This window comes from Ahaetulla prasina, chromosome 2, assembly GCF_028640845.1.
Source record: "Ahaetulla prasina isolate Xishuangbanna chromosome 2, ASM2864084v1, whole genome shotgun sequence".
NCBI classification, from domain to species: Eukaryota; Metazoa; Chordata; class Lepidosauria; order Squamata; family Colubridae; genus Ahaetulla; species Ahaetulla prasina.
Window position 1 is genome coordinate 156,440,282 of NC_080540.1, and position 26,293 is coordinate 156,466,574.

Below are 26,293 nucleotides of genomic sequence, written 5' to 3' on the forward strand. Positions count from 1 at the left end.
AACAACCGTGGCAAGAAAAGTCATAAAATGGAGGCCAAACTTACTTAACAAACATCTTGCTTAACAACATAAATGTTGGGTTCAATTATGGTTGTAAATCGAGGACTTGTATACTGTACTTAGCTTTACAGTATTTCCTTTTCTTTAATCTCTTATCTTCAATCTCGTTTGCCAACCACTTCCCTTTTTCTGCTCTTAATTGCGACTAGTGCAGACATCCATGGCTACAGCTTCTTCTGTGGAACATTTGGAGAGTCACAAGTTCCCTGTTCCTGAGACCAAAGCCATTAACAAACCTGGATGGGTAGGTTTGCCACTAAACTGCCTTTGGCTTAAAGTTAGGAGTGAAAATGCTGTGTTAGTTCCTGACCGTGTTGCCCTGCTTTCAAAATCCTTTGAGGTAGGAAGAAGATGACCATTATTTTGTATTCTGTTTTGTGCCCAGGACATTTTAATCCATGATTGGTTGCTTTAATGTAGAAGGAGAAAAAATTGAGATAAAAATGTGGCAACCCAATATTTTCGTTATCAAGAACCAGATAAACTCTTGATTTCCAAGCTCCTCCCTAGTTCTCCTCAGCTGCCTGCCTCCACATTACCACTCCCAGGTCATCGAGCAGCATTTGAACAGAGCCAGAGCGCCCTTTATCCCTTCCTGGTGTCAGACAGACAGACTGACAGGCAACCCTTCAAGCCCTGGAAGCAAGAACTTCTGCCATTCTCGGAGGCTGAAACTTCTAAGGTAACTCTCATGGAGGCCAACTGTAGATAGTGTTCTTTTTCTGGGACCCATTGATGAGAATCTAATCAAGGGCCCTGGGTTTTCTATTCCATGTACAAGATGTTCTACGTTGGATAGAATGTCTAGACAGGTTTGTTCCACCCTGAACATATCAGGATTGACAACTCCTAACGATCTCATGGAAGACCCATGGAAGACTTCCATTAAGCTTTTATCAGAAGACTTTGGCCTCGGAAGACACTTCTCCCCCAACCCTCATTTTTCATTCTTTCCTGCAGCAACCCTTACATCTTACCCTCTTATTGGCATCATTATTATGATTATTATGACTCTGTTGCTGTGCATGTACACTGAGAGCTTCTGCATCAAAGACAAATTCCTTGTGTGTCTAATCACACTTGGCCAATAAATTCTATTCTATTCTATTCTATTCTATTCTATTCTATTCTATTCTATTCTATTCTATTCTATTCTATTCATCACAAACAAAAGTCCTGCCTTCCTGGGTCCAACAAAGCATCTATTTGGCCATTTGGGAAGAAGCAGAACGCAGAAGTAACAAAGTCTGCCCTTGCAGTTTCTTTCTTAACTTCCTTATTATCTTAACGCTTCCCAGAGGTTCCATTTGCGAAAGAGCAGCCAGAGAGTTGTCTACCTACCTCCTCCCCAACTAATTCAAAGACATTGCAGTCACAAAGAGTTCCCCTATATCAGGGCCAACATGGCTGGCTGAGGAATTCTGGGAGTCGAAGTCCCCAACTCTTAAAGTTGCCAAGTTTGGAGAACCCTGCAATATGATTGGTGTCCCAGACATAATGCAAGACAACATACAACCAATATGAAGCGTGGGCTTCTTTAACATACTACAGTTCATGATGATAAGGTCACAGCACTGAAATACCTTTATTGCAAATGAGGCTGTTCAACATTAGAATAGAATAGAATAGAATAGAATAGAATAGAACAGAACAGAATAGAATAGAATAGAATAGAATAGAATAGAATAGAATAGAATAGAATAGAATTCTTTATTGGCCAAGTGTGATTGGACACACAAGGAATTTGTCTTGGTGTATATGCTCTCAGTGTACATAAGGAGAATAAAATACATTCATCAAGAATCATATGATACACCACTTAGTGATAGTCAAGGTTACTAATAAGCTATCAAATCGTACTAGGAAACAAATAAAAACAATATAAATTGAAAGATACAAGAAACATAGTTATAGTAATAAGTGGAAAGAGATACTAGTAAGGAACAGAAGAATACATTCTTAGTAAATTATTTGACAGTGTTATGGGAATTAGTTGTTAAGCAGAGTGATGGCATTCGGGGAAAAATGGTTCCTGTGTCTAGTTGTTCTGGTGTGCAGGGCCCTGAGGGTAGAAGTTGAAACAGTTTATGTCAAGGATGTGAGGGGTCTGTAGATATCTTCACTGCCTTCTTTTTGACTCATGCAGTATACAGCTCCTCAATGGAAGGCAGGTTGGTAGCAATTGTTTTTTCTGCAGTTCTAATTATCTGTTAAAGTCTGTGTTTGTCTTGTTTGGTTGCAGAGCCAAACCAGTTATGGAGGTGCAGATGACAGATTCAATAATTCCTCTGTAGAACTGGATCAGCAGTGCTTTGGGCAGTTCGAACTTTTTATTTCCAAGAGACTCAATATCAGTTATGATGCATCAACTGGGCTACCTTCCTTATAGTGTGGAAAAGGCCTATTTGATCTAAGAGACCTGCAAAAAAACTTCCTAGGAGTTACTCTGTGTTCCCAACAGCTGTTGCTTTCCTTTTTAAAGATTCATGTTCAATGTGACAATTGTTAAGAACCGGCATCTGCAGGCTAGGTGTTGCCAACAGCTTTCTGATCTTCCTTACACACAAAAATATATGAATTTTAATCTGGCTAATATGATATAAAATATTTATTTTAATTTAGCTTAGTGTTTGATAAATGGTTAAGTTTCAATACAATAGTCAGTTCCACCTGGAGATCCCTCTGCATTGAGCTGTTGTTGTTGTTTTTTATTTCAGTGTTATGTATTTACATGAGTATAATAATATCCTGCAACAGGCTCACAACAACATCTTGATATCACTTCAATTGGAGACTTTTATTCCCACTGTTGCCGGAATGCTAGAAATATCACGAAGGGAGGAGAAATGTTTCCAAACAAATAGAAGAAATAAATCTGCTTGTTCCCAATTTCCAAGCCTTTTATAAAAACATACCTCTGCAACTAAAAATTGACCTTTAATACATCCTGTTTGGCCACAAACAGAGCTATCTGCATTTTTGGAGTGGCCTGCTGGGCTGCAAATGAACCATTAACTCCTCCAGATAAACCAATTGGTGGCTTGCAAGACTAGAACAAGCAATATCCCCACCTTTTTAAAAGTTATTGTTTCAAAAGACACCTTAGAACAGAAAGAACTTGCAGCCTTCCAAATGTTTTTGGACTACAGCTCCCATTGTTTTCTTTATCCATCTACCAAGTTGGCTTGGTATGAAGAGAACTGCAGCGGGAAGCCATTTCCATGCCTTAAAGCAGCGTTTCTCAACCTCTGCAATTTTAAGATGTCTGATGTTTGCTGGGAGTTGAAGTCCATGCCTATTAAGGCTGCTGAGGTTGAGAAAAATTGCCTTAAAGGGATAGGAATATATATTGCAAGCTTGTCTGGATCAGAGCAAGTTTCCATCTGGTCCAGCGTAAATCATGATCAGTCAGATGATTCCAGAAAGCCTGCAGGCAAAACATGGAAACAGGCTACACTGTATCATTTGCTTTCAAAGCAAGCAACTAATATTCAGAGGTAGAGTGACTGTGAAGCTGGAAGCTCTAATTTAATAGAGCCTTCTTTAAGTTACTGGCAAAAGTTAATACATTTCTCCGTAATCAATATATCTAATCTCTTTTAAAACATTCACCTCTAAGCAGTAAGTTCCATGATCGGATCATACAGGTAGTCCTTGACTTACAACAGTTCATTGAGTGACTGTTCAAAATTACAATGGCACTGAAAAATGTGACTTATGACCGTTGCGAACTGTTGCAACCTCCCCATGGTCACATGATCAAACTTCAGATCCTTGGCAACCGACTCATATTTATGAGGGTTGCAGTGTCCTGGGATCACATGACCAGCTTCTGCGACCTTCTGACAAGCAAATTCAATGGGGAATCCAGATTCATGCGATAACCAAGTTACTAACTTAACAAATGCATCGATTCACTTAACAACTGTGGCAAAAAGCATTTTTTGGGGCAAAACCCACTTAACAAATGTTTCACTTAGCAACATAAATACGGGGCTCAAATGTGGTCATAACTCGAGGACTACCTGTACAAAGAAATGCTTTATTTCAGCCCCTCTAATCCTACAGCTCTTCAATCAAATAGGTAGCTTCTATGAGCAATTGAAAGGGACACGGTGGCTCAGTGGCTAAGACGTTGAGCTTGTCGATCAAAAAAGTCGGCAGTTCAGCAGTTCAAATCCCTAATGCTGCATAACAGGGTGAGCTCCAGTTACTTGTCCCAGCTTCTGCCAACCTAGCAGTTCGAAAGCACATAAAAAATGCAAGTAGAAAAATAGGGACCACCTTTGATGGGAAGGTAACAGCATCCCGTGCGCCTTTGGCGTTTAGTCATTCTGGCCACATGACCACGGAGACGTCTTCAGACAGACCTGGCTCTTCGGCTTTGAAACAGATGAGCACCGCCCACTAGAGTCGGGAACGATTAGCACATATGTGCGAAGGGAACCTTAACCTTTTTATGAGCAATTGAAAAGGGGAAAATATATAAAACAGACTCAGCCAAATCGGCTGTCATACAAACAGCTCATTCATATTTATTTGATATGAACTGCCTTTGGAAATGGATGAAGGATTGCAACTTCACTTCTCTAGCCTGCTATCTACCACGTAAAGTCCTGTTGGCCCTACAGACACACAACCTTGCTGGAACAGTAGCCTTGAATTAACACATCTGGAATCCATTGGCTGAAGGAAGGCCGTTCTCCCTAGTGGTCAGGAAGCCCTGTATCTGTTGGAAAAACTGAAGGGGTCGCTGTACCCATGGAAAGAGATGCATATTTACATTTTGACTGATTGCTCAATTCTTTTCCCATTCCTTCTCAGTGGTCCCATTCCTTCTCAGTGGTCCCCAAAAGATATTTGTTCCTACTTATCTCTCTACATTTCTGGGGAGAGTCCAACAATCCTCTAATGCCCCCAGTTCCCACCTGTTGTTTTGACAGAAGGAGGGGCTAATGCCTGGCAGGCCCACCTACTCTGCTCCAAAATAATCCACCCATCCTTCAGGCAGATCCAAACTCAGATATTGTTATTTGCTCTAGAGTTGCTGTTTGACTTGGTGCTCAAGGCAGCCGGAAAAAGCAGGCACCAACCAAGAGGTGAAATTATCTACGAGCATCTCCTCTGAATCTCCTTTACTCAGATATTCAAAACGGTTGAAGGCTGATCAGCAATTCCAAATTTTATCCTAGCCTGGGCATCGTGAGAGGGTCAGGTACTTTGATTACATTCTTTAAGTATTTGCTTCAGTGTTTTTATGTTTGCTATGTTTACAACTTTGTAGCTGTTTTTGCTAGAAGACTCGTGAAATCTCTAGGTCACGGAGATGACAAAGGCTTGTACAAAGTACTGTCTCCTTTATTATTTTGGTTAGTTAAAATTATAGCTATGAAATTGATGCACGAGGAAAAGGGATCCATTTAAAAACCAGTCTTTACCTCTGCTTTGACTTTGCAATCCAATGTATGCAGGGGCAGTATTGACTTATCTTAACAACTGGTTCGCAAATGTGAGCAACCCAGTGGTGGGTTTCAAATTTTTTTACTACCGGTTCTGTGGGTATGGCTTGGTGGGCATGGCATGGCTTGGTGGACTTGCCTTAGTGGGCACAGCAGGGGAAGATTACTGTAAAATCTCCATTCCCACCTCACTCCAGGGGAAGGTTACTGCAAAATCCCAATTTCCTCCTGATCAGCTGGGACTTGGGAGGCAGAGAATAGATGGGTGCAGGGCCAGTCAGAATTTTTACTACCGGTTCTCTGAACTACTCAAAATTTCCACTATCTGTTCTCCAGAACTGGTCAGAACCTGCTGAAACTCACCTCTGGAGCAACCACCTCTGCGCATGACACCTCTGCACATGCACAGGACCTTCTGCGCATGCGCAGAGCATAAAAAAAGGATGTGATGATGTCCGGGCGAGTGGGTGGAGCCTCCCAAGCCCCAGCTACCAGTTCGACCGAACTGGGTACAACCGGCAGAATCCCACCACTGAATGTATGGCTTCTTATACTACACCAAGCTATGTGATTGTAGTTTCATTTTGGCTTAACATGGTCTGTGAAGGGATCCCATTGAGATGCATAAACCAAATTTCAGGAAGATGATCTTGTGGGGAGGAACACTCTACAGTTGCAAATTGACCTGCTGCAGGTTAACTAAATACCAGACAGAAGTGTAAATATAGGTCAGCTCATATGACCACTTTGAATATAGATGGTCTTGAAAAAAAAATATGTACAAGAAGCAAAATGTTATTTTTACCCTGTTCTCTTATCTAATTTAATAAAGTTACTTTATTTATTGGAAATATCCTCCTTTCAAAAGTTGAATTCTGTAAACTAGTCATTAATTTTCTATATTAATCAAAAAGAGGCTCAAATCAGAGTCCGTTGAATTAGTGACAAACCCCCCCCAATCAGGTCAAAGGAAGTTGGATTTTTAATTTAAAATTAGAGAAATCAGGTCGGTGTAGAGTCACTCTGTGAGACAGGCAGCACATAAAATTAATAAATAACTAATAATGAATATAAATTTCTAAGTTGCTTAGATTGAAAACTGAAAACGGAGGTGGGGTGCATAAGGATGTTTTAAAGTCTTATTTTTAAATAGCCAGCTCTTGAAACTCAAATATAAGCAATCGGAATAGATAAGGTGGATTCGACGCTGCCCCTCGGAGTTTCCAAGAGATGTGTCATCTCGCCGCGATGCTAGCCATGCCCCCAACACCAGGATACTTTCAAATCAGCTTCCTGTTACTTGCCCCAGCTCCTGCCCACCTAGCAATTCAAAAGCATGCAAATATGAGTAAATAAATAGGTACCACTTCAGTGGGAAGATAACAGTGTTCTGCGCACCTCAGTGTCTAGTCATGCTGACCACATGATGATGGAAATGTCTTCAGACAACTCTGGCTCCTTCAGCTAGGAAACGGAGATGAGCACCACCTTTAAAATCAGAAATGACAGGACAGGAGAAACCTTTACCTTTACCATTATACAAGTAATCCTCGACTTGCAACAGTTCATTTAGTGACCATTCAAAGTTACAACAGCACTGAAAAAACACTTATGACCAATGCGGCATCTCCATGGTCACGTGGTCAAAATTTAGACACATCTGACTCATATTTATGACGGTTGCAGTGTGTCCACGTTTTGCGACATTCTGACAAGCAACATCAATGGGGAAAACCAGATTCACTTAACAACTGTGTTGTTACTAACATAACTACTGCAGTGATTAGTTTAACTGTGGCAAGAAAGGTCGTAAAATATTAGCAAATATTTCACTTAGCAACAGAAATGTTGGGCTCAATTATGGTCGTAAGTTGAGGACTGCCTATACAGCTTGGAAAGGGAGTAGGAGGTATGGAGGAAGCCAAATGTTTCCAGGCCCAGCCTTGAGGGCCCTCAAGGGCTACCTGTATTTTCCATATGGAGCCTTGGAGAGCTTTTTTAATTGTGGCAGCATAGAAACCAAAAATAGAAAAATTATCAAGATTTAGTTACATGCAAACATGGATCAGAACTAGGAGGAAATAATTGAGATGTTTATTGTGCAAGCCCAAAACCTTTGAGAACTTTCAAGGAATCCTATCAAGAACAGATGCATAGAAGGTCTCTCCTACTGTACTGGTTGAGAAGTTTACGTCCTCTTGCAAGTTCTTCTCTTAGCCAGTCATGGCAAGGATTTCTCTGTCCTAACAGATGTCAGCAAATAAGGATCTGTGGATAAGTACCACAGTTCTAAGACTGCAATTCTCCTTCAGAGGTTTTTTTCCCCCCCTTTCAGTGCAGGCCCCTGTTGATGGACCAGCGGATTCTGAGATTCCCTCTGGCCAGATTCTGCCTGGCTTGGCTCTCCCTGCAGGCCATATGCCATTTTTCCCAGGGTAAGCCGCATGACTTGCTGGCTGGCAGAGCTGCGGGGCCTCCGCTGGAAGACGCCACCCAAGAGCACGGTTACTACCTGCAGCAGTTGTTTGGGCAGTATGGTGAGAACGGCACTTTGTCCTTCGAGGGCCTGACCCGCCTCCTGCTAAGCCTGGGGCTGGGGAAAGTGCAGGTGGTAGAGATTGAACACGAGGAACTGGGACACGGTCATGTCTCCCATCTGGATATCCTTGAGGTCCAGGAGAACAAGCACCTGCACTCCCACTCAGCGCTGGACCACATCGGCAAGACAGAGCACGGGGCCGAGACTCAAGTGGAGAGTATCACCGCCACCAGGTGGGCATATTTTAAAGACTGGAAACATCCAGCGGGCAAAAATGGCCGCCCTGGGGAGGGCTTGTCCATTCATAAAACAGCTTTCCAAGTGAGCATGGACAGTCCCCAAAGATCCATTTGTTGGAAGCAGTGGTGAAATTCAATTTTTTTTACTACCGGTTCTGTGGGGGTGGTGTGGTGTGGCTTGGTGAGCATGGCTTGGTGGGCATGGCAGGGGAAGGATACTGCAAAATCCCCATTCCCTCCCCACTCCTGGGGAAAGAATATTGCAAAATCTCCATTCCTACCCCATTCTGGGACCAACCAGAGGTGGTATTTGCCGGTTCTCCGATCTATTCAAAATTTCTGTTACCGCTTCTCCAGAACCTGTCAGAACCTGCTGAATAGCACCCCCGGTCAGAAGGTAAATAGGAGCGTTCCCCCCACACACACTCCCCGTAGCCTTTCCAGAGGATTTCAGGGTACCTTTACCTTGTTGTTCTGGGCAGGCTGGATGTACTTCCAAACAAAGCAAATCCGGACCTTGTTTGTTTGCTAAGAATACCTCTGTGGCACCCAGAGATAAATCAAGCTGATGCTAAGGGCTGGTTCTTTGTTTCCCGCTGCTATATTTATTCTCCAGGAAAGAATCTGAAGAAAATGTTAAAGTCAGGTGGGGCAGAGACCCAACCTGGCAAGTGCCAAGCGAGGTCTGTGACAAATTAGCCACCCTGGTTCTACAGCGTGAGGGAAAGATACTTCCGTCTGTACACAAAGGAAAATTGCCAGCGCATATTTCCATTGAAGAATGAATTAATTAAAGCATGGTGTTTGTTACGCTCTTGATTGGCAGCTAACATCTTGCACATCTAAGCCCGAGCAAAATAAACATATTGCTAGCCTCAGCGTTCTGATCTTGCTGAACCAGGCAACCTGCTGAAATGGGGCTGTTGAAATATTTCTTGTCTTTCAAGAAGCCGAAAGCTAGCAATGATAGGCCTGCTTCAACCACTGAAAGAGAAAAAAGGAAACGAAGCAGCAGCTCTTCTCTGTCAGCCATCAGTTCAAACAATTTGGGCTAACATTACATTGGGAGGAGAGAGATAAATTCAAAAAAGATAGAGGTAGTCCTCATTTAGCAACCCCAACTGGAACTGGCAACTCAGTCATTAACCAAAGCAGTCACTAAACAAAACTGCTACCGTACTTATGATCTTATTTCAGTGTTCTTTTGCTTTGCAGACCCAGTCTATAGTCTGTAAATGAGCGAACAGGTCACAAGGTTATATTTTCATCACCATTGCTAACTGCCAAAGCTGCTGTGCCGCAGTCTAAGCGAGGACCCCATATATATTATTTGGTTAAATTTTATAATAATTAAGAAATGTCATGAAAGGAATGCAATGCACTGATTCTGCTTTCGACTAGGAAATCCCACCCTCATTCACTAACTCTTAGTCCAAACTACCCCACAGGATTGTTGTGAGGAAAAACAGAAAGAGGGAGATTTATGTACACCCTGATGAACTCCAGGTATAAAAGTGAGGTATACATTGAAAATAATAATTATCTTCAAACCTGCAGCTTTGTGTATTTTAGTTCTATTTCTCCTTCTGATTATTCTCAGGGAGATTTAGTTAGCCTTACGGTATCAAATGGTTTCTTCACGTTTCAGTGAAATCTTTCCCTGTTGAGTTGATGATGATTTCACGTGTCCTTCAGGCCAGGATTCTCTCTGCTGGAGCCCGAACTCCATACCTCAGTGTCTCCTACCTTCCATGAGGCCAGCCATGACCTCAAGCCCAGCTTTGGGCAAGGCCGAGAGAAACCTGTCAAGGAAAAAGAGGAAAATGTTTTCATGTCTCCCCACGGACATTCTAAGCTGAACCTTCTGGAGGGCGTCATTGCCTTGGATCATTCGGTCTTCAATCACCTGCATGAAGATGTAAGAATTGGAGATGGGTTGGAGTCATTCTCAAGATTTCCTTCCTCCCCGCATCAAGTGTAATGACCATATTGGGCTGGCAGGGAAGCAATTATGCTTTAAAGCAGGGGTCTCCAAACTTGGCAACTTAAGCCTTGTGGACTTCAACTCCCAGAATTCCTCAGCCAGTTTTGCTTTGCTGGCTGAGGAATTCTGGGAGTTGAAATCCACAAGTCTTAAAGTTGCCAAGGTTGGAGACCCCTGCGGATGTGTTGGCGGGAGTGGGGAGATTATAAATTGTATTTTATGGACTGAAAGAAAGAAAATGAGTCAAGATTCTTTGTTTATACTGAGCACATATTTCACTTGGAAAGAACTCATATATGTGCTTGAAATGGGGCACTCACAGCTCAACACCTATGGATGGTAACCTATAGAAGACCTTCAGACTGCATCTGGTCTTCAAGCTAATTGACAGAAACTTGGTTATCACCAGCTATCCCCCAGAATAGATGGGACTTAAACCAATGCAACCAGACATCTGTTTTCAAAATCCATCCTATAAAAACAGGTCCTATTAAAATAGGTGCCCATCCATATAGTCCAGTGGTGGGTTTCAAATTTTTTTACTACCAGTTCTGTGGGCGTGGCATGCTGGGCGTGGCATGGTTTGGTGGGTGTGGCTTGGTGGGCGTGTCAGGGGAAGGATACTGTAAAATCTCGATTCCCTCCCCAATCTAGGAGAAGGTTACTGCGAAATCTTCATTTCCTTCCAAACAGCTGGGACTTGGGAGGCAGAAAATAGATGGGGTCAGGGCCAGTCAGAATTTTTACTACCGGTTCTCCGAAAATTTCTGCTACCACTTCTTCAGAACTGGTCAGAACCTGCTGAAACCCACCTCTGATATAGTCACATACAGACACCACCACACTCACATAGAAATTCAATGTTGCCCGACTGGTGTAGAATCCTACCTCCGCTTTTCAGGAATGATGAATTTTTCTGTAGCTCCCAGAGAAAGCACAACGTATCTCTGATTTACCACGCTACCCATTTCTGTTATTGTAATTCCCTTCCCAAGCTGGGCAGTGGTTTTTTCCTTTGCTCAGGAGTGCCCCCCACAAAAAAATGGATGATGGATAATTGCAGTGGAAGTGCGTTCTTTCCTGGTTGGGGGGGGGGGGAAAGCCCATTTTAGTCCCATTACTAAATTCCACAATAAACAGCCTTCCTGGTTGTCCTTCTCTCTCCAGTGCCTCAATGTGTCTCAGCTGCTTGTCAATTTTGGCATGAATACCGTCTCCAAAATCACCCCAGAGCAGTTCACCCTGCTGTGCCCAGCCCTGCTCTACCAGATCGATAGCCGTGTTTGCATCCAGCACTTGGACGATGTGACTTTCGACACAGCCGGGAATTCCCTCTGGATTGGTAAGCCCTTCCGCCCTTCTCAAATCACTCCGACTGGCACATCTCCAGTGAGGTTGGCCTGGGTGAGCAGTAGGAGGCGGAGTTAGTGATGTCATGGGAGGAGGCATGGTCAAAGCTGTCCCCTCCACTTTACTGGTAGTCCTCAACTTACAACAGTTCATTTAGTGACTGTTCAAAATTACAACGGCACTGAAAAAAGTGACTTATGAGCAGGGGTGAAATTAAAAAATTTCCCCTACTGGTTCTGTCAGCATGGCTTGTTGGGGGAGGTCATGTGACTGGGTGAGTGTGGCCAACTCGATCGACATCACTCACATTGAGGGGCTTCTCACTGGCCTCTCCCCTCCCAGCCACTTTTTGCCGCAAATGGCAGAAAAATGGGGAGGGGAATATTCCTGCCTACCATCCTTCCCTCAGTCTGTGCTGTACTACTGGTTCGGTGAACTGATGCCTATAATCCCTAGTGGTCCACCCGAACTGTTCCGAAGCAGTAGGATTTCACCCCTGCTTATGACTATTTTTCACACTTAGGACTGTTCCAGCATCCTTATGATCACATGATCAAAATTCAGATGCTTGGCAATTGACTCATATTTATGACCGTTGCTGTGTCCCAAGGTCACATGATCACCTTTTCCAACCTTCTGACAATCAAAGTCAATGGGGAAGCCAGATTCACTTTAACAACCGTGTCACTGTTGTGACCTAGGCTTTCTGACTCATTACAAGACACAATTAGTCCCAAATAAACCAATTTTATTGTAACAGCTGAGAATTACGTTCATTCCCAGCTGAGTCCCAATTAGTTGCAAAACAAGTCCTTCGGAAGAAGTCCTTTGGGATAATTACCAACCTTTATCTTCTTTGACATCCTGCCAAAGGCGTTACTTGGCAAAGCCCCATGAAGTTCAGAAACAAACAAGAGACGCCGACTGGAAACAGAGTTAGCAATGTTGCTTTCCTGCAAAAAGGGCCAAGTGCCTCTGTTTCTCTTTTAAGCCTTATGGGAGGGGCCAATCATCTCCTGGCCTTACTCCCGAGTCGTCCCTTTTGCTTTAGCTGCTCTTGCCTTCTGGCAGCTCTGCGCATGCGTGCACTAAGAACATGCTCCTCCTGTTCTTCTGCCTCTCTGCTGTCTGACTCTGGGGGCTCCGGAGTCCGCGCATCACTCCCAGATGTCCCTGGCCCCATCTCTGCCTCTGATGCAGAGCCCTTGACTGGGCCTTCCCCAGACTCTAGGACTGGCCCATGTTCCTCCCCAGCCTCCTCACTGTCTGACTCCGCTGCTAGTGACAACAGTCACTAACTTAACAAATGCGATGATTCGCTTAACAACTATGGCAAGAAAGGCAGTAAAATGGGGCAAATGTCTCACTTAGCAACAGAAATTTTGGGCTCAGTTTTGGTCGTAAATTGAAGACTACCTGTAGAGCTTGAAAAGGGAGTAGGAGGTGCAGGGGGAAGCAAAATGTTTCCAGGCCCAGCCTTGAAGACGCATTCATTTTGGGTGCCTCAATCAATGGATTTTGGTGATGTGATTTTTGAGGGAGGGTGTTTATTACTGTTTATAGTTTGGGGAATGTGTGAGGTAGCAGTTGGTTTCCTACTTCCACATCTACCTTTAATTTATCAAAAGGAGTAGCTGAAAATTCTGGATGTGGCAAATTGTAAATTGGGTGCTGTGGCGGGGGTCACGTCAGGGGGTGGTCAGTTACCCAACCTCATCAAAACAATATATTTTGTTAGAAAAATAAACAAAATAAGTGTAGACATGGCAGAAGGTTCAATTTATAAATATAAGCTGCTATATAAATGCAGTAGCAATGTTAGTTTTGTGCTCTTATTTCTCCTCCCTCCTTTTCCCTAGACAACTCCCTCAGTCATTCAGCGTGGCTTCCTTACAGCATTCAGTTCTTTCCTTCTTTTTTTTTTTTACCATTCTCTCTAGTCTTGTGAAGAATTCCACATTTCTTCTGTAAATCCACACTGCTGCATACTTATTTAAAATATGTAAAACAATATTGTGAAATTCAAATTTTTTTACTACCAGTTCTGTGGGCGTGGCTTGGTGGGCGTGATGTGCTGTGGCTTGGTGAGTGTGGCAGGGGAAGGTAACTGCAAACTCTCCATTCCCACCCCACTCTGGGGACAGCCAGAGGTGGTATTTATCGGTTCTCCGAACTACTCAAAATTTCTGCTACCGGTTCTCCAGAACCTGTCAGAACCTGCTGGATTTCACCCCTGTTCCACATGTTCCCTTCAAGGTCACTCAAATTGTTCCTCAGATAATCCTTATTAAATATAAGAGAAAATATCTTCCAAAATCATACTCAAGTCTCAATTTGCCTGAGTCTTTATTCATTGTTTCTTGATTCAACTTTTCTTTCAGCAAATTGGCTTTTTCCCAACATCCTGTGCCTCCAACCTATTTTCTAGGAGTTATTTTAAGAAGATATATAATTGCGTTTGCCTTCATTACTCTCTTGTGAAGAAACTATTCATTGCAATCTGTAGAGAGAAAGTATTCTAGTCCTTCCATCCCAGGAAAGTGTAGCTAATAGGGACACCACTGTGTGCAACTTGCTAGTTGTGTTTCTTATTCCTGTCACTCTCTATGCTTTCCACAGGCCTGGGCTGGGGATTTTTGGCTATCACCCTAACCAGCTTGCCTTCAGCACTGGCCATCATCTTGGTGCCCCTATTCAGTCGAGAAATCTTCCAGTTCCTCCTGACTTTTCTGGTGGCGTTGGCTGTAGGGACATTATGTGGGGACGCTTTGCTGCACCTTTGGCCACATGTATGTACCACCCCTCTTTCTTCCATTTGGGGTACAATTGTCCAGAGGTAAGTAGGTACCACCCAACCATCTCAACCTTGTACAGGGAAGCCCACCTAAGACGTTGGGATTCTGCCCTCTTCACATCATTCTCATCAATACTTTGTCCTCTTTGATCCCATTGTTTTTAATGAGGCATGTCCCACGTTTCAACTCAGTGAATACTCCTCAGGACTTGCTGGTTTGCCTCCCTTTTAGTTGTTTTCTTGAAAACAGGATTTCTCATCATTAATGCGTTAATGATGAGTTAAACTCAGCGGAGTTAAACTCAGAGGGACTTGCACTTGCTCCCAGGTGAATAGGGTCAAAGAATCAAAATTGAACTCCTGTCATGTTTCCATGAAGAACAAATGGGGGGATTTTTGCTCAGATCTTTCCAGTCCTATTTTAAAGTGGTTTAAAAGGATTAATCTCTGCTCTGAATTCTTCCTTTCTCTGCTCAGAACAATTGTTTTTATTCAGGCACAAGTGGGCTCCCATGGCTTGCTGTCCTCGGAAGACGATGGCATTCTGAAGGGTCTATGTGTCCTAGGAGGCATTTACTTTCTCTTCCTCACTGAGAATCTCATGGGAACCCTCAACCAAATTCGTGCAAGGAGGGTAAGAAGTGCACTGGATTATAACACTCCTCAGGGCAGGAAAAGACATGTGTTATTCATATACATATGCCTAATCTAAGTCAAACAAACAAAAATGTCTTATATGATGGGGGTCAGCAACCCGCAGCTCTGGAGGCCACCTGGTACCAAGCTGTGGCCCATTGGGAATCAGGCCATGCAGGTGGCGGATGAGCATATAAAACTCCATTTGTACAAGCAGTGGGCATGCGGACTCAGCTCCATTTGCACAATGGTGCCTGCCGCTTGCACAAATAGAACTTTGCACGTGAGCCCGCCTGCTGCTTGCGTGGAACCATCCCTCTCTCCCCCACCACTGCTGCCGTCACCACTACCAATCCACAGAGCCAGAACGGTTGGGGACCATTGCACTAGCGTGGGTGTTGGCAACATGCAACTCCAGAGCTGCATGCAGCTCTTTCATCCCTCTGCTGCAGCTCCCTGTCGCTGGTTGGTGCCACAATTTTGAGAGGAGCTTCCGGTTTGGGGGGGGAGGGAATAAAGCATGGCGTGCCAGGAGGAGACTCTATGGCAAGAGCCGGGTTTTCCGATCAGCTCCACAATTGATAGGGCTTTTGGTTAGGACAGGTAGAGGAAAAAGGACACGGTACTAGGAGGAGACTCAATGGTAGGGAAACTGGACTTCCTGTCAGTTCCAGAATTGAACGGGGGGCTTCCAGTTGGGACCTTTGTGGCTCTTTGGGGGTTTAAGGTTGCTGACCGCTGCCCTAGAACAAGAAAAGGCATCTCTGAACTATGGCCATGTTATTTGTTTAAATAAAACAAGATGACTAGAGAGTGGGGCTAATCATAGAGGACAGGCAGCATCTGTTGTAGGGCCTAGTCCAGAATCTCTAAAATGATCAATTGCCATCAAGTACAATCAATGTTAAAAGCATCTCTGAACTATGGCCATGTTCCCTCCACTACAAGGAGACGATACCCTCTGGCATGATTAGGGCGGGGTTCAAATCTCAACATGCTTTTTAAAAAAAGTTTTGCTTTTTCTGGATAGAAACGTGCGGCTAGAAAGCAACCGGAGCAATCGTCTACTAAGGTGGATGAGAATGACGCAGAGAGGACTTTGCATAGTGAGTTGTAAATTACTTAGTACAGTACGTCAAATCCATATTAGTATTTTGCTATGCTTTACATTCTATTTTAGCAGGGAAGATGTGTGTCTCCTAGAAATCTGGTTTCAAAGGAATTTATGTGCCATGATTCAATGATTATACACCTTTGAGCCCACTTGAATAAATGCATTTTAAATATATAAAAATATGTATTTGAGTGGCAGCTCTTTTCTAAGACTTCTTTCTTTCTTTTGTCCAGCTATTGGATAGATACGCTGTTTCCCCCAAAATAAGACATCCCCTGATAATAAACCCAATCGGGCTTTTGAGCACATGGCAATAAGGCCAAATGCTTATTTCAGGGTTCAAAAAAATATAAGACGGGGTCTTATTTTCGGGAAAACACAGTAGCTGAAAATTGTCTCAGCGATCAGTATCTAGCTGATACTACTTGTCCCTTCAAAATTGTGATTCAGTTCTACATTTAGCTGACAAGATGTACATGACAAGAAGCTGTTAGTTTTAGATAAAGTTGCCTGGAATTGTGAGATGGGCAGTAAATAAATCTGATAAACAAAAAGCTAAATAAGTAAAGAGGTGGCATGTGAAAAAAAAGAGCCTGTGGGGTTTTTTAAATAGGGAATTTTTAAGGGGTGGGAGGGTAAGGTCGGGTAATGGGGGTAGCCCGTCGGGGGGGGGTTTAAAGGGGGGGAGGGGACCGCCAATCCCAGTGCATGCTCACGGCACTATTTCATCGGGTCCGAAGTCGGGGGGGAGGGGGATGTTCAGAGCGGAGTGTGTTATCCCATCTGTACGGTAAGTGGGAGAGGCAGATATGGCGGAGGCAAGGGGTCGTATCGTTTTCTGGGAGCACGTGCTCGATGTCTTAAAGCGATCACGTGCTCCGGCCCCTTAGTCCTTACTCGTTCCCCGGATGGTCAGGATCCTCAGAGCTTGGGTCTTCGGCTGATGCTGTGCAATGCCCGTTCCGTGGTTAATAAGGCTTCCTTGATCCACGATCTTATCCAGAGGGAGTCTGCTGACTTTACGGGCATTACGGAGACCTGGTTGGGCACAGAGGGGGGTGTTCCCCTGGTTGAACTGTGCCCACCAGGTTTCCGTGCATTTCATCAGCCGAGGGCCCAAGGTAGGGGTGGGGGGGTGGCGGTTGTGATTAAGGAAAGCCTAGAGCCGAGGGAGTCCACTGTGTCTCAGATAGCTGGTTGTGAATCCCTCCTTGTGAAGTGGGGCCATAGGAATCAGATGGGTCTGTTGATCACGTACCTGGCTCCTTGCTGCGTGACTACAGCCCTACCTGAGCTGCTGGAGGTGCTTGCCGGGGTGGCAGTTGAGATTCCCAGACTTTTGGTCATGGGGGATTTCAACTTGCCATCGGCCGGCTTGTCGTCAACGGTAGCTCAGGAGTTCCTGGCTTCCATGACGGCCATGGACCTGATTCAAGTAACCGATGGCTCTACACACACGGGGGGAGGCACACTAGACTTGATTTTTATCTCTGGACAGTGGATTAATGATCTGGAATTGGGAGATTTAGTGATGGAACCGGTGTCATGGTCAGATCATTTTCTCCTTCGCCTAGACTTTCGGACCGCCGCTCACCACCACAGGGAGACGGAGCCAATGCGTTGGTTCCGTCCCAGGCGCCTGATGGACCTGAGAGGTTCCGGACGGAGCTTGGGCCGTTCCCTGAGGATCTTGCCCATGGCACGACTGAAGAACTAGTTGCGGCCTGGGAACGGGCCGCGGCTGGGGCTTTGGACCGTGTCGTGCCTTTGCAGCCTCTGACCCGGCGTAGATCTCAATTGGCTCCTTGGTTTTCTGAGGAGCTGAGGGAGATGAAACGCCGGAGAAGACGCCTAGAGAGCACCTGGAGGTCTAGCCATTCCGAGGCTGATCGAACACTAGTGAGGTCTTTTACTAAGACCTACCTAGTGGCAATGAGGGAGGCGAAACGTTCCTACGTTTCCACCCTCATTGCATCGGCAGATAACCGCCCAGCCGCCCTGTTCCGGGTGACTCGCTCCCTCCTTCACCAGGAGGGGCGGGATGACCCCCTACAGGGACGTGCTGAGGAGTTTAACGGTTATCTATACGATAAAATCGTTCAGCTTCGGGATAGTTTAGACCAAAATTGCGATGATCCAAGTGGGATGGCGGAGGCACGTCTTGTTGACGTTGTCTGGGATGAGTTTGAGACTGTGACTCTCGAGGACGTGGACAGGTTGCTGGGAAGGTTACATGCAACCACATGTTTACTGGACCCGTGTCCTTCCTGGCTGGTGCTGGCTACTCAGGAAGTGACATGAGGCTGGCTCCAGGGAATTATAAATGCTTCATTGTTGGATGGGGTTTTCCCTGCCGCCTTGAAAGAGGCGGTGGTGAGACCCCTCCTCAAGAAGCCTTCCCTGGACCCAGCTATTTTGGGTAATTATCGTCCAGTCTCCAACCTTCGCTTTGTGGCGAAGGTTGTAGAGAGTGTGGTTGCATGGCAGCTTCCCCAGTACCTGGATGAAGCTGTCTATCTAGACCCGTTCCAGTCCGGCTTCCGGTCCGGGCACAGTACGGAGACAGCTTTGGTCGCGTTGGTGGATGACCTCTGGAGGGACAGGGACAGGGGTTGTTCCTCTGCCCTGGTCCTGTTAGATCTCTCAGCGGCTTTCGATACCATCGACCATGGTATCCTGCTGCACCGGTTGGGGGGTTTGGGAGTGGGAGGCACCGTTTATCGGTGGTTCTCCTCCTATCTCTCCGACCGGTTGCAGATGGTGTTGACAGGGGGGCAGAGGTCGACCGCGAGGCGCCTTACTTGTGGGGTGCCTCAGGGGTCGATTCTCTCACCCCTCCTGTTCAACATCTACATGAAGCCGCTGGGCGAGGTCATCAGTGGTTTCGGGGTGAGTTATCATCTGTACGCTGATGATACGCAGCTGTACTTTTCCACCCCGGACCACCCCAACGAAGCTGTCGAAGTGCTGTCCCGGTGTCTGGAAGCCGTACAGGTCTGGATGGGGAGGAACAGACTCAAGCTCAATCCCTCCAAGACGGAGTGGCTGTGGATGCCGGCACCCCGGTACAGTCAGCTGCAGCCGCAGCTGGCTGTGGGGGGCGAGTTACTGGCCCCAACGGAGAGGGTGCGCAACTTGGGTGTCCTCTTGGATGGGCGGCTGTCGTTTGATGAGCATTTGGCGACCGTCTCCAAGAGGGCCTTCCACCAAGTACGCTTGGTGCGCCAGTTGCACCCCTTCCTTGACCGGGATGCCTTATGCACGGTCACTCATGCCCTTGTCACTTCCCGCTTGGATTATTGCAATGCTCTCTACATGGGGCTGTCCTTGAAGTGCACCCGGAGGCTGCAGCTAGTCCAGAACGCAGCTGCGCGGGTAATAGTGGGAGCAACTCGTTGCTCCCATGTAACACCACTCCTGCGCAGTTTGCACTGGCTTCCTGTGGTCTTCCGGGTGCGCTTTAATATTTTGGTTACCACCTTTAAAGCACTCCATGGCTTAGGGCCCGGGTACTTACGGGACCGCCTGCTGTTACCTTTTGCCTCCCACTGACCCGTACGCTCCCACAGAGAGGGCCTTCTCAGGGTGCCATCTGCCAAACAATGTCGGCTGGCGGCCCCCAGGGGTAGGGCCTTCTCTGTTGGAGCTCCTACGCTCTGGAACAAGCTTCCCCCTGGTTTACGTCAAGTGCCTGATCTTCGGACCTTTCGCCGTGAGCTGAAAACGCACCTATTTATTCAAGAGGAACTGGCCTAAAATTTTATAGGGGTTATTTATATTTTAATGTTTTAAATTGTTTTAAATTCGGCCACCTTAATAATATGTTTGTTTTAATTTCTTTTAATATTTATACTGTGATTTTTACTTGGCTGTACACCGCCCTGAGTCCTTCGGGAGAAGGGCGGTATAAAAATCGAATAAAATAAATAAAATAAATAAATAGTTAGGTTTGAGGAAGCTTTTAGAAGCTAATCTGTTAATTCAAAGACATACAGCAAGGAACAAAAATAAATATATTTAGAACTGAGTGAAGAAACAAAAATGAATTTGTAACACAAAGACACTAGTAGGTAATATGTTTCCCATATCCCATGTTATTATAGAATGCATCCCATAATTGTGAAGGGCCATTTTCGTTCAATAGATAGAAGTACTGAATATGGCACAGGACCAGACTACCTAATGTATCGCCTTTCCCTGAGGACATCTATCCATCTACCAGGTCAAATAGTATGGGCACACTCCATTGGTTCCTTCCTCCAAATATTGTCATCTAATGGGAACTAGGAAGCATGACTTTTCCATGGCAACCCTTGCCCTATGGAACATCCTGCCACCTGAAGTTTGGCAGGCCTCCACCTTTTAATCTTTTATAATGTCCTAAAGACCTGGATTTCCCTCCAGGCTTTGGGAGAAGATTAGATGATAGCACATTAACACAGATTGGTGCCAGATTTTTAAAAAATGTTTTCTGTTTTAACTGGTTTTATAGCTTTAAAAATCATTTTATATGTTTTTTAATCTTTGATTGGGAGCCACCCACCCAGAGTTGGCTGAAAGATGGGTGACCATATAAATGTTTTAAATAAAACAAGATGACTAGAGAGTGGGGCAGGCAGCATCTGTTGAAGGGCCTAGTCCAGAATCTCTAAAATGATCAATTGCCATCCAGTACAATCGAGGGAGAATATTGTGCTTCATCAGCAAAATGGCATGAATCTGACCTGTGTCTTTGCTCAGTCTCTCTAGGTCCTAATGGATTGATAGGTGGGTCAAAGGTCTAACATGTTTCCCTGAAACCTCAGTGCCTTTATTTCTCAAATGGAATCAGATTCGGAAACAAGCCAAACTGCTGTTCCAAACCTATGCTCCTCTATTCTTGGAGATAGCTCTAGAGCAGGGGTGTCAAACTCGATTCCATTGAGGGCCACATCAGGGTTGTGTTTGACCTTGGGGGTGGGCAGCTCAATGTCACTTGTGTTGGGGGCACCTGTGGTGGTCTGAGTGCTCGGCCAGTGAAAATGGGCTCCTGAGCTCCATTTTTGGCTGCAACGGCCTCCTGCAACCCTCTGCCAGCGAAAACATGTTGGGAGGGCCACATGTTGGGAGGGCCACATGTTGGGAGAGGCACTGTGGGCCGGTACTTTGATGTTTCCCCTGTGGGCCAGATCTAAGCATCCCATGAGCCAGATCTGACCCCCGGGCCTTGAGTTTGACACCCTTGCTCTAGACAATGTGCATTGTTTGGCATGTTCTCCGTTTCCTAGGCTCTCAGTCACACGTTCTAAGACCTTAAGACGTCATGTCAAAGAGGCAAGTTAAACCGCTTTTTTCTTCTTCTTTTAATATGGTCTAAACTTTTCAGGTGCTGAATTGCAGAGTTTGAGAGTGCCAGAAGAGGACACTGGAAATGTATACGGCGAAATCCAGGACTGCTCCATTCAAATTCACAACTCGGAAGATCACAGGACAAGCCTGGAAAAGCAAACAGAAGAGATACATCACCATGGTCATTCCCACAGCCCAGCTGGGACTCTCAAGGCTGGGATAGCTGACATCGCTTGGATGGTTATCCTTGGGGATGGGGTACACAATTTCACAGATGGATTGGCAATAGGTCAGTGGTTTCTAAGCACGCCTTGCTCCCATCCTGTGACAGAAAAGCAAAATATCTCCTTCTCGCAGAACCTTTTCTCAGGAGTTTAAGGTGGCAAACATCTTCCTGCTTTTCCTCTCCCCCCACAACCCTGAGGGAGGCCGGGGTGAGAGGAAGTGACCATCCCACAGTCGCCAGGGAACTTCTATGGCTGAGGGTGGATTAGAACCCGGAACGTCTCCCTCCTAGCCCAACACTGCTACACCACATAGGTTCTTTTAGGCTTACATGCCTTGCTATGCTGTTCTTCTTCTCTAGGGGCTGCCTTCTCGAATGGACTCTCCAGCGGCTTAAGCACTACGTTGGCAGTCCTCTGCCACGAACTACCCCATGAACTGGGTGAGTGAACAAGGGGATAATCCTGCTTCAGGACTACCTGATCTTTTTGCCTGGTGCCCAAAGCACCAGGAAAGCAAAAGTAGTCATACCTGCCACGACAGGTTCATGCCTAGACATTGGCTGGCTTCCAGAGGGGTTGAGGTAGCCTTAACTTTTTCTCTCTTTGGCAGGAGATTGTGCTGTCCTAATCCGGGCGGGCATGCCACTCCGATGGGTGCTGTTGTTTAACCTGCTGTCTGCTTTCCTGGCTTATTGGGGCATGGTGTTAGGGACAGTTGTCAGTCAGAACACTTCCCAAGTCACTCCTTGGATCTTTGCCACCACAGCTGGTGTTTTTCTCTACGTAGCTCTGGTTGATATGGTAAGGACTATGTTTCATGTCTCTCTGTATGGTACAAGCCTTAATTTATTTATTACTACCTGACCTTGAGTGGTGCAGTGGTGGGTTTCAAATTTTTTTACTACCAGTTCTGTGTGTGTGGCTTGGTGGGTGTGGCATGGCTTGGTGGGTGTGGCAGGGGACGGATACTGTAAAATCTCCATTCCCTCCCCAATCCAGGGGAAGGTTACTGCAAAATCCCCATTTCCTCCCGATCAGCTGGGACTCGGGAGGCAGAGAATAGATGGGGGCAGAGCCAGTCAGAATTTTTACTACCGGTTCTCTGAACTACTCAAAATTTCCACTACCGGTTCTCCAGAACTGGTCAGAACCTGCCGAAACCCACCTCCGTGGTGGCATATGCGGGAGTCTTCCCTAATTTTATCTTGATGGTAGCAATGAAAGAGTGGCTGACACCAGAGGGCCTAAGGTCACCCACTGAACTGTGTAGGCACCTGGAGCCTTGAACCAGGCCTCTCTTCTCCAAGTCCAATCATCACACTGTCACTCGGGAGACCACAGAATGTTAAATGTTCCTTCTTACTTATTCCTTCCTTCCTCACCCTTCTTTATGGAAAGCACAAAGCGGTTTTTTTAATCTAACAATCTTGTAGTTAAATTGGGAGAGAGACAATGATGTCCAAATTGCAGGGGTATTAAAATGTGTTTTTTTTTTAAATCTAAAGCTTTAACCTCAAACAAGCAATGGGAAGGGATTATGCAAAATTTGAGGATTATTTTTTTTTTGAACCTTGGTATATCTGGCCCTGATTCTTGCCTAGTTCCATCTGCTGTAGCTTTTCAACATCCAAGGGAGGTTCAAGTGGAAATATGAGGTCAAGTTTACCTTTCTGAATTCAGCATCTTGTCTCTTGAGATTTTAAACCATTTATTTGGAATATTAAAATTTCTTCCCCGTGGTGAAAACCATTTTTTTTTACTACCGGTTCTGTAGGGATGGCTTGGTGGGTGTGGTGTGGCTTGGTGGGCGTGGCAGGAGGATACTGCAAAATCTCCATTCGCTCCCCACTCCTGGGAGAAGGATATTGCAAAATCTCCATTCCCACCCCACTCTGGGGCCAGCCAGAGGTGATATTTGCCGGTTCTCCGAACTACTTAAAATTTCCACTACCGGTTCTCCAGAACCTGTTAGAACCTGCTGGATTTCACCCCTGATACATTTGCTGTTGCTGACTTCTTACAGGCAAAGATCCTGTCAATTAGTTTGTACTAGACCAGGGGTCTGCAAACTTGGCTCTTTTAAGACTTGTGGACTTCAACTCCCAGATTTCCTCAGCCAGCTTGCGGAGTTGAAGTCCACAGGTCTTAAAAGAGCCAAGTTTGCAGACCCCTGGTCTAGACTATGAATGCTGCCAAGGTGATAACAGCTGGTTGTTTTTCTCTAGCTACCCGAACTGTTGCAGCGGCATTCTACCAGCAGGAAAAAAAGATCCTTCAGACACTTCATTCTTCAGAACTTGGGCTTTCTCAGTGGAGGTGGCCTTATGCTCTGCATTGCTCTCTTTGAAGAACATATCAGTGTCCGCATGAATGAGTAGGACATTTCAAAAGGAGTTCCAAGCTGCAAGGCGAAATGCACTCCTGGCTCTGTTGTCAGTTATGACTGTTTCTCCCTATAGCTGAAAAGGCAGCTGTAAAATCCTTTACTGTAATTGGGTAATCCAAGGAAGTTGGAGAAAACTAAAGAAAGTTTGGAAGAGTGAAAAACTCTTTTGCCAACTGCCCCAAACCTGTGTTAATGGGCATGGTGCCAATAAAACTTTGTGCCATGAAAATGTATGTCTGATTCAGCCTGCCTGACATTATAAACTAAAGCAGGTTGCCACTAAAATTAGCATGTTGAAAACCCATTATACTTTGTTAAATGGAAGAGGGGGCAAGTTGTCTTAAGAGAGAGTGGACTTAATTTAAATGTATTGTTTTAACGCAAAGTGAAATTATTTAAGAAAGTGTACCTATTCTAGGTAACCCGTTGGTTCTAGTACGGTACCAGGTACTCATGGTTCCTGCTGCATTTTGGTTAAATAATGGTTTCAAAAGCAGCAGTTATCCCAGGTTAGAAATTTGGGTCTTCAAAGCCACAAACACCTCAGTTAAACCTGAGGCAACATCCAAGAGGAGCTTGAGATTTGATTTTCTGTGATGGGAAGAGAGGATTCCTGTAGGTGTGTGCATGGTACAAATATAGAACAGAAAAGCTAGATAAGGGCTACCTTTTTCCAGCTACAAGAGGCAGAAACAGGAAGACGCTCAGACGCCAGCCCTGCATTAATGTCTCCTCTGAAGGAATCTAAGAAAGTCCTAGAACAAGCAATAAAAAGCACTTGCTAAAAGGGGAGATGAAATTTGTCTTTAAATTTTATTTTTTCAGCAGCATTCATTGACACTACCAATAAGAATATCTGAAAAATGTCCCTGCTACGGACACTTCATATGCTGCGCAAGGTTGCTGGAGGCAATGGGGCAGAATTTCAATCTCTTAAATCAGGAAACTTCCAAAGTCTCCAGCACAAATTGTAAAGAACAAGATTTCCAAGATGTCAAGGAAGGGCCCAGTAGTGTTGGAATAAACAACTGCAAAAGGCAGGAAGATAATACATGGGTAAAAGCAGCTGAGATACAAGGGGAGGACTGTCCAAGTGGCCTATTTTAGAGAGGGGGACCTTTTCTGATAGCCACAGCCAGAACATTCTTAATGGTCTTCGGTTTGGGAGGACATCATATTCTAAAGCAGAGGTGGGGAAAGCTGGCCCTTTGATGACTTTTTTATTTATTTATTTGCATTTATATCCCACCCTTCTCCGAAGACTCAGGGCAGCTTACACTATGTTAGCAATAGTCTTCATCCATTTGCATATTATATACAAAGTCAACTTGCGGATTTCAACTCCCAGAATTCTGGGAGTTGCATGATTGGGTCAGGAATTCTGGGAGCTGGAGTCCACAAGTCTTAAGAGGGCCAGTGTTCCCCACCCTTGTAAATCTAAAGAGAAAGGCTCTGGAGTTATACCCAGGATACCGAAACAGGCAATGATCCCTCAGTATTTGTGCAGGATTGCTTTCTGTGCTGGTTGTCTTTGTTTCTGGGAATCCATAACTGGTGTGGAAATAGGCAATTGTTACAAACACACTCTGGTCAAACTCCCCCTGCTTACTTTCTGGTGACTTTTGGGGGTGTGTGGTGGTGAGAAACTGAGCTGCCATCAACTTCAGCTTTACTGACCATTTGAATTCCAAGTAGGTTGTTTCTAGCATGGCAGTGGCAGTAGCCACATTAGACTGTCATATAATTTTCTCATGCGTTTGTTCTATCGCTGTTTTAAGTTAGAGTAGTTCGCTGGTATATTACATTCTGAGATATGGTATCACTTGAGTTGAATTCATTTCTCAAGTAGCAAAAATACTCCAATCCCTCCCCCGTTTCATCCTATTCAAGTTTCTCTTAGCACAAAGGAACTGTTACTTTTTACCTAGAAGTAAACCACACTGAATAGGCATGTACCTCTATAGAAATATCTTGAATTCATGCAGTCAAAACCAAGCTCCTGCATAGGAATGGTTTTTTAAAATATTTCTGCACCTCAAGGGTGATTAAATAGAATTGCCCTGTCTGGGCTACAAGCCAAAATGGTATAAAAGGATATTGATTGGGGGGGGGGGGATTGTTTTACAGATTGTAAAATTATCTGTGGTTTGAAAATGTATTTTTGACTCAGATTATGA

The 26,293-nt window shown here is 45.0% G+C and overlaps 1 protein-coding gene across 1 annotated transcript; it reads left to right on the forward strand.

The window, feature by feature from the left end:
* Positions 1-220: 220 nt before the first annotated feature.
* Positions 221-26,253, forward strand: SLC39A5 (solute carrier family 39 member 5). The gene is made up of 12 exons (XM_058167928.1): positions 221-400; positions 560-742; positions 7,855-8,291; positions 9,993-10,215; positions 11,449-11,623; positions 14,251-14,420; positions 14,922-15,059; positions 16,092-16,167; positions 21,541-21,792; positions 22,090-22,170; positions 22,341-22,531; positions 23,956-26,253. Exons 1-12 carry the CDS (start codon positions 221-223, stop codon positions 24,106-24,108), a joined length of 2,259 nt encoding a protein of 752 aa, XP_058023911.1. The 3' UTR covers positions 24,109-26,253.
* Positions 26,254-26,293: the final 40 nt, after the last annotated feature.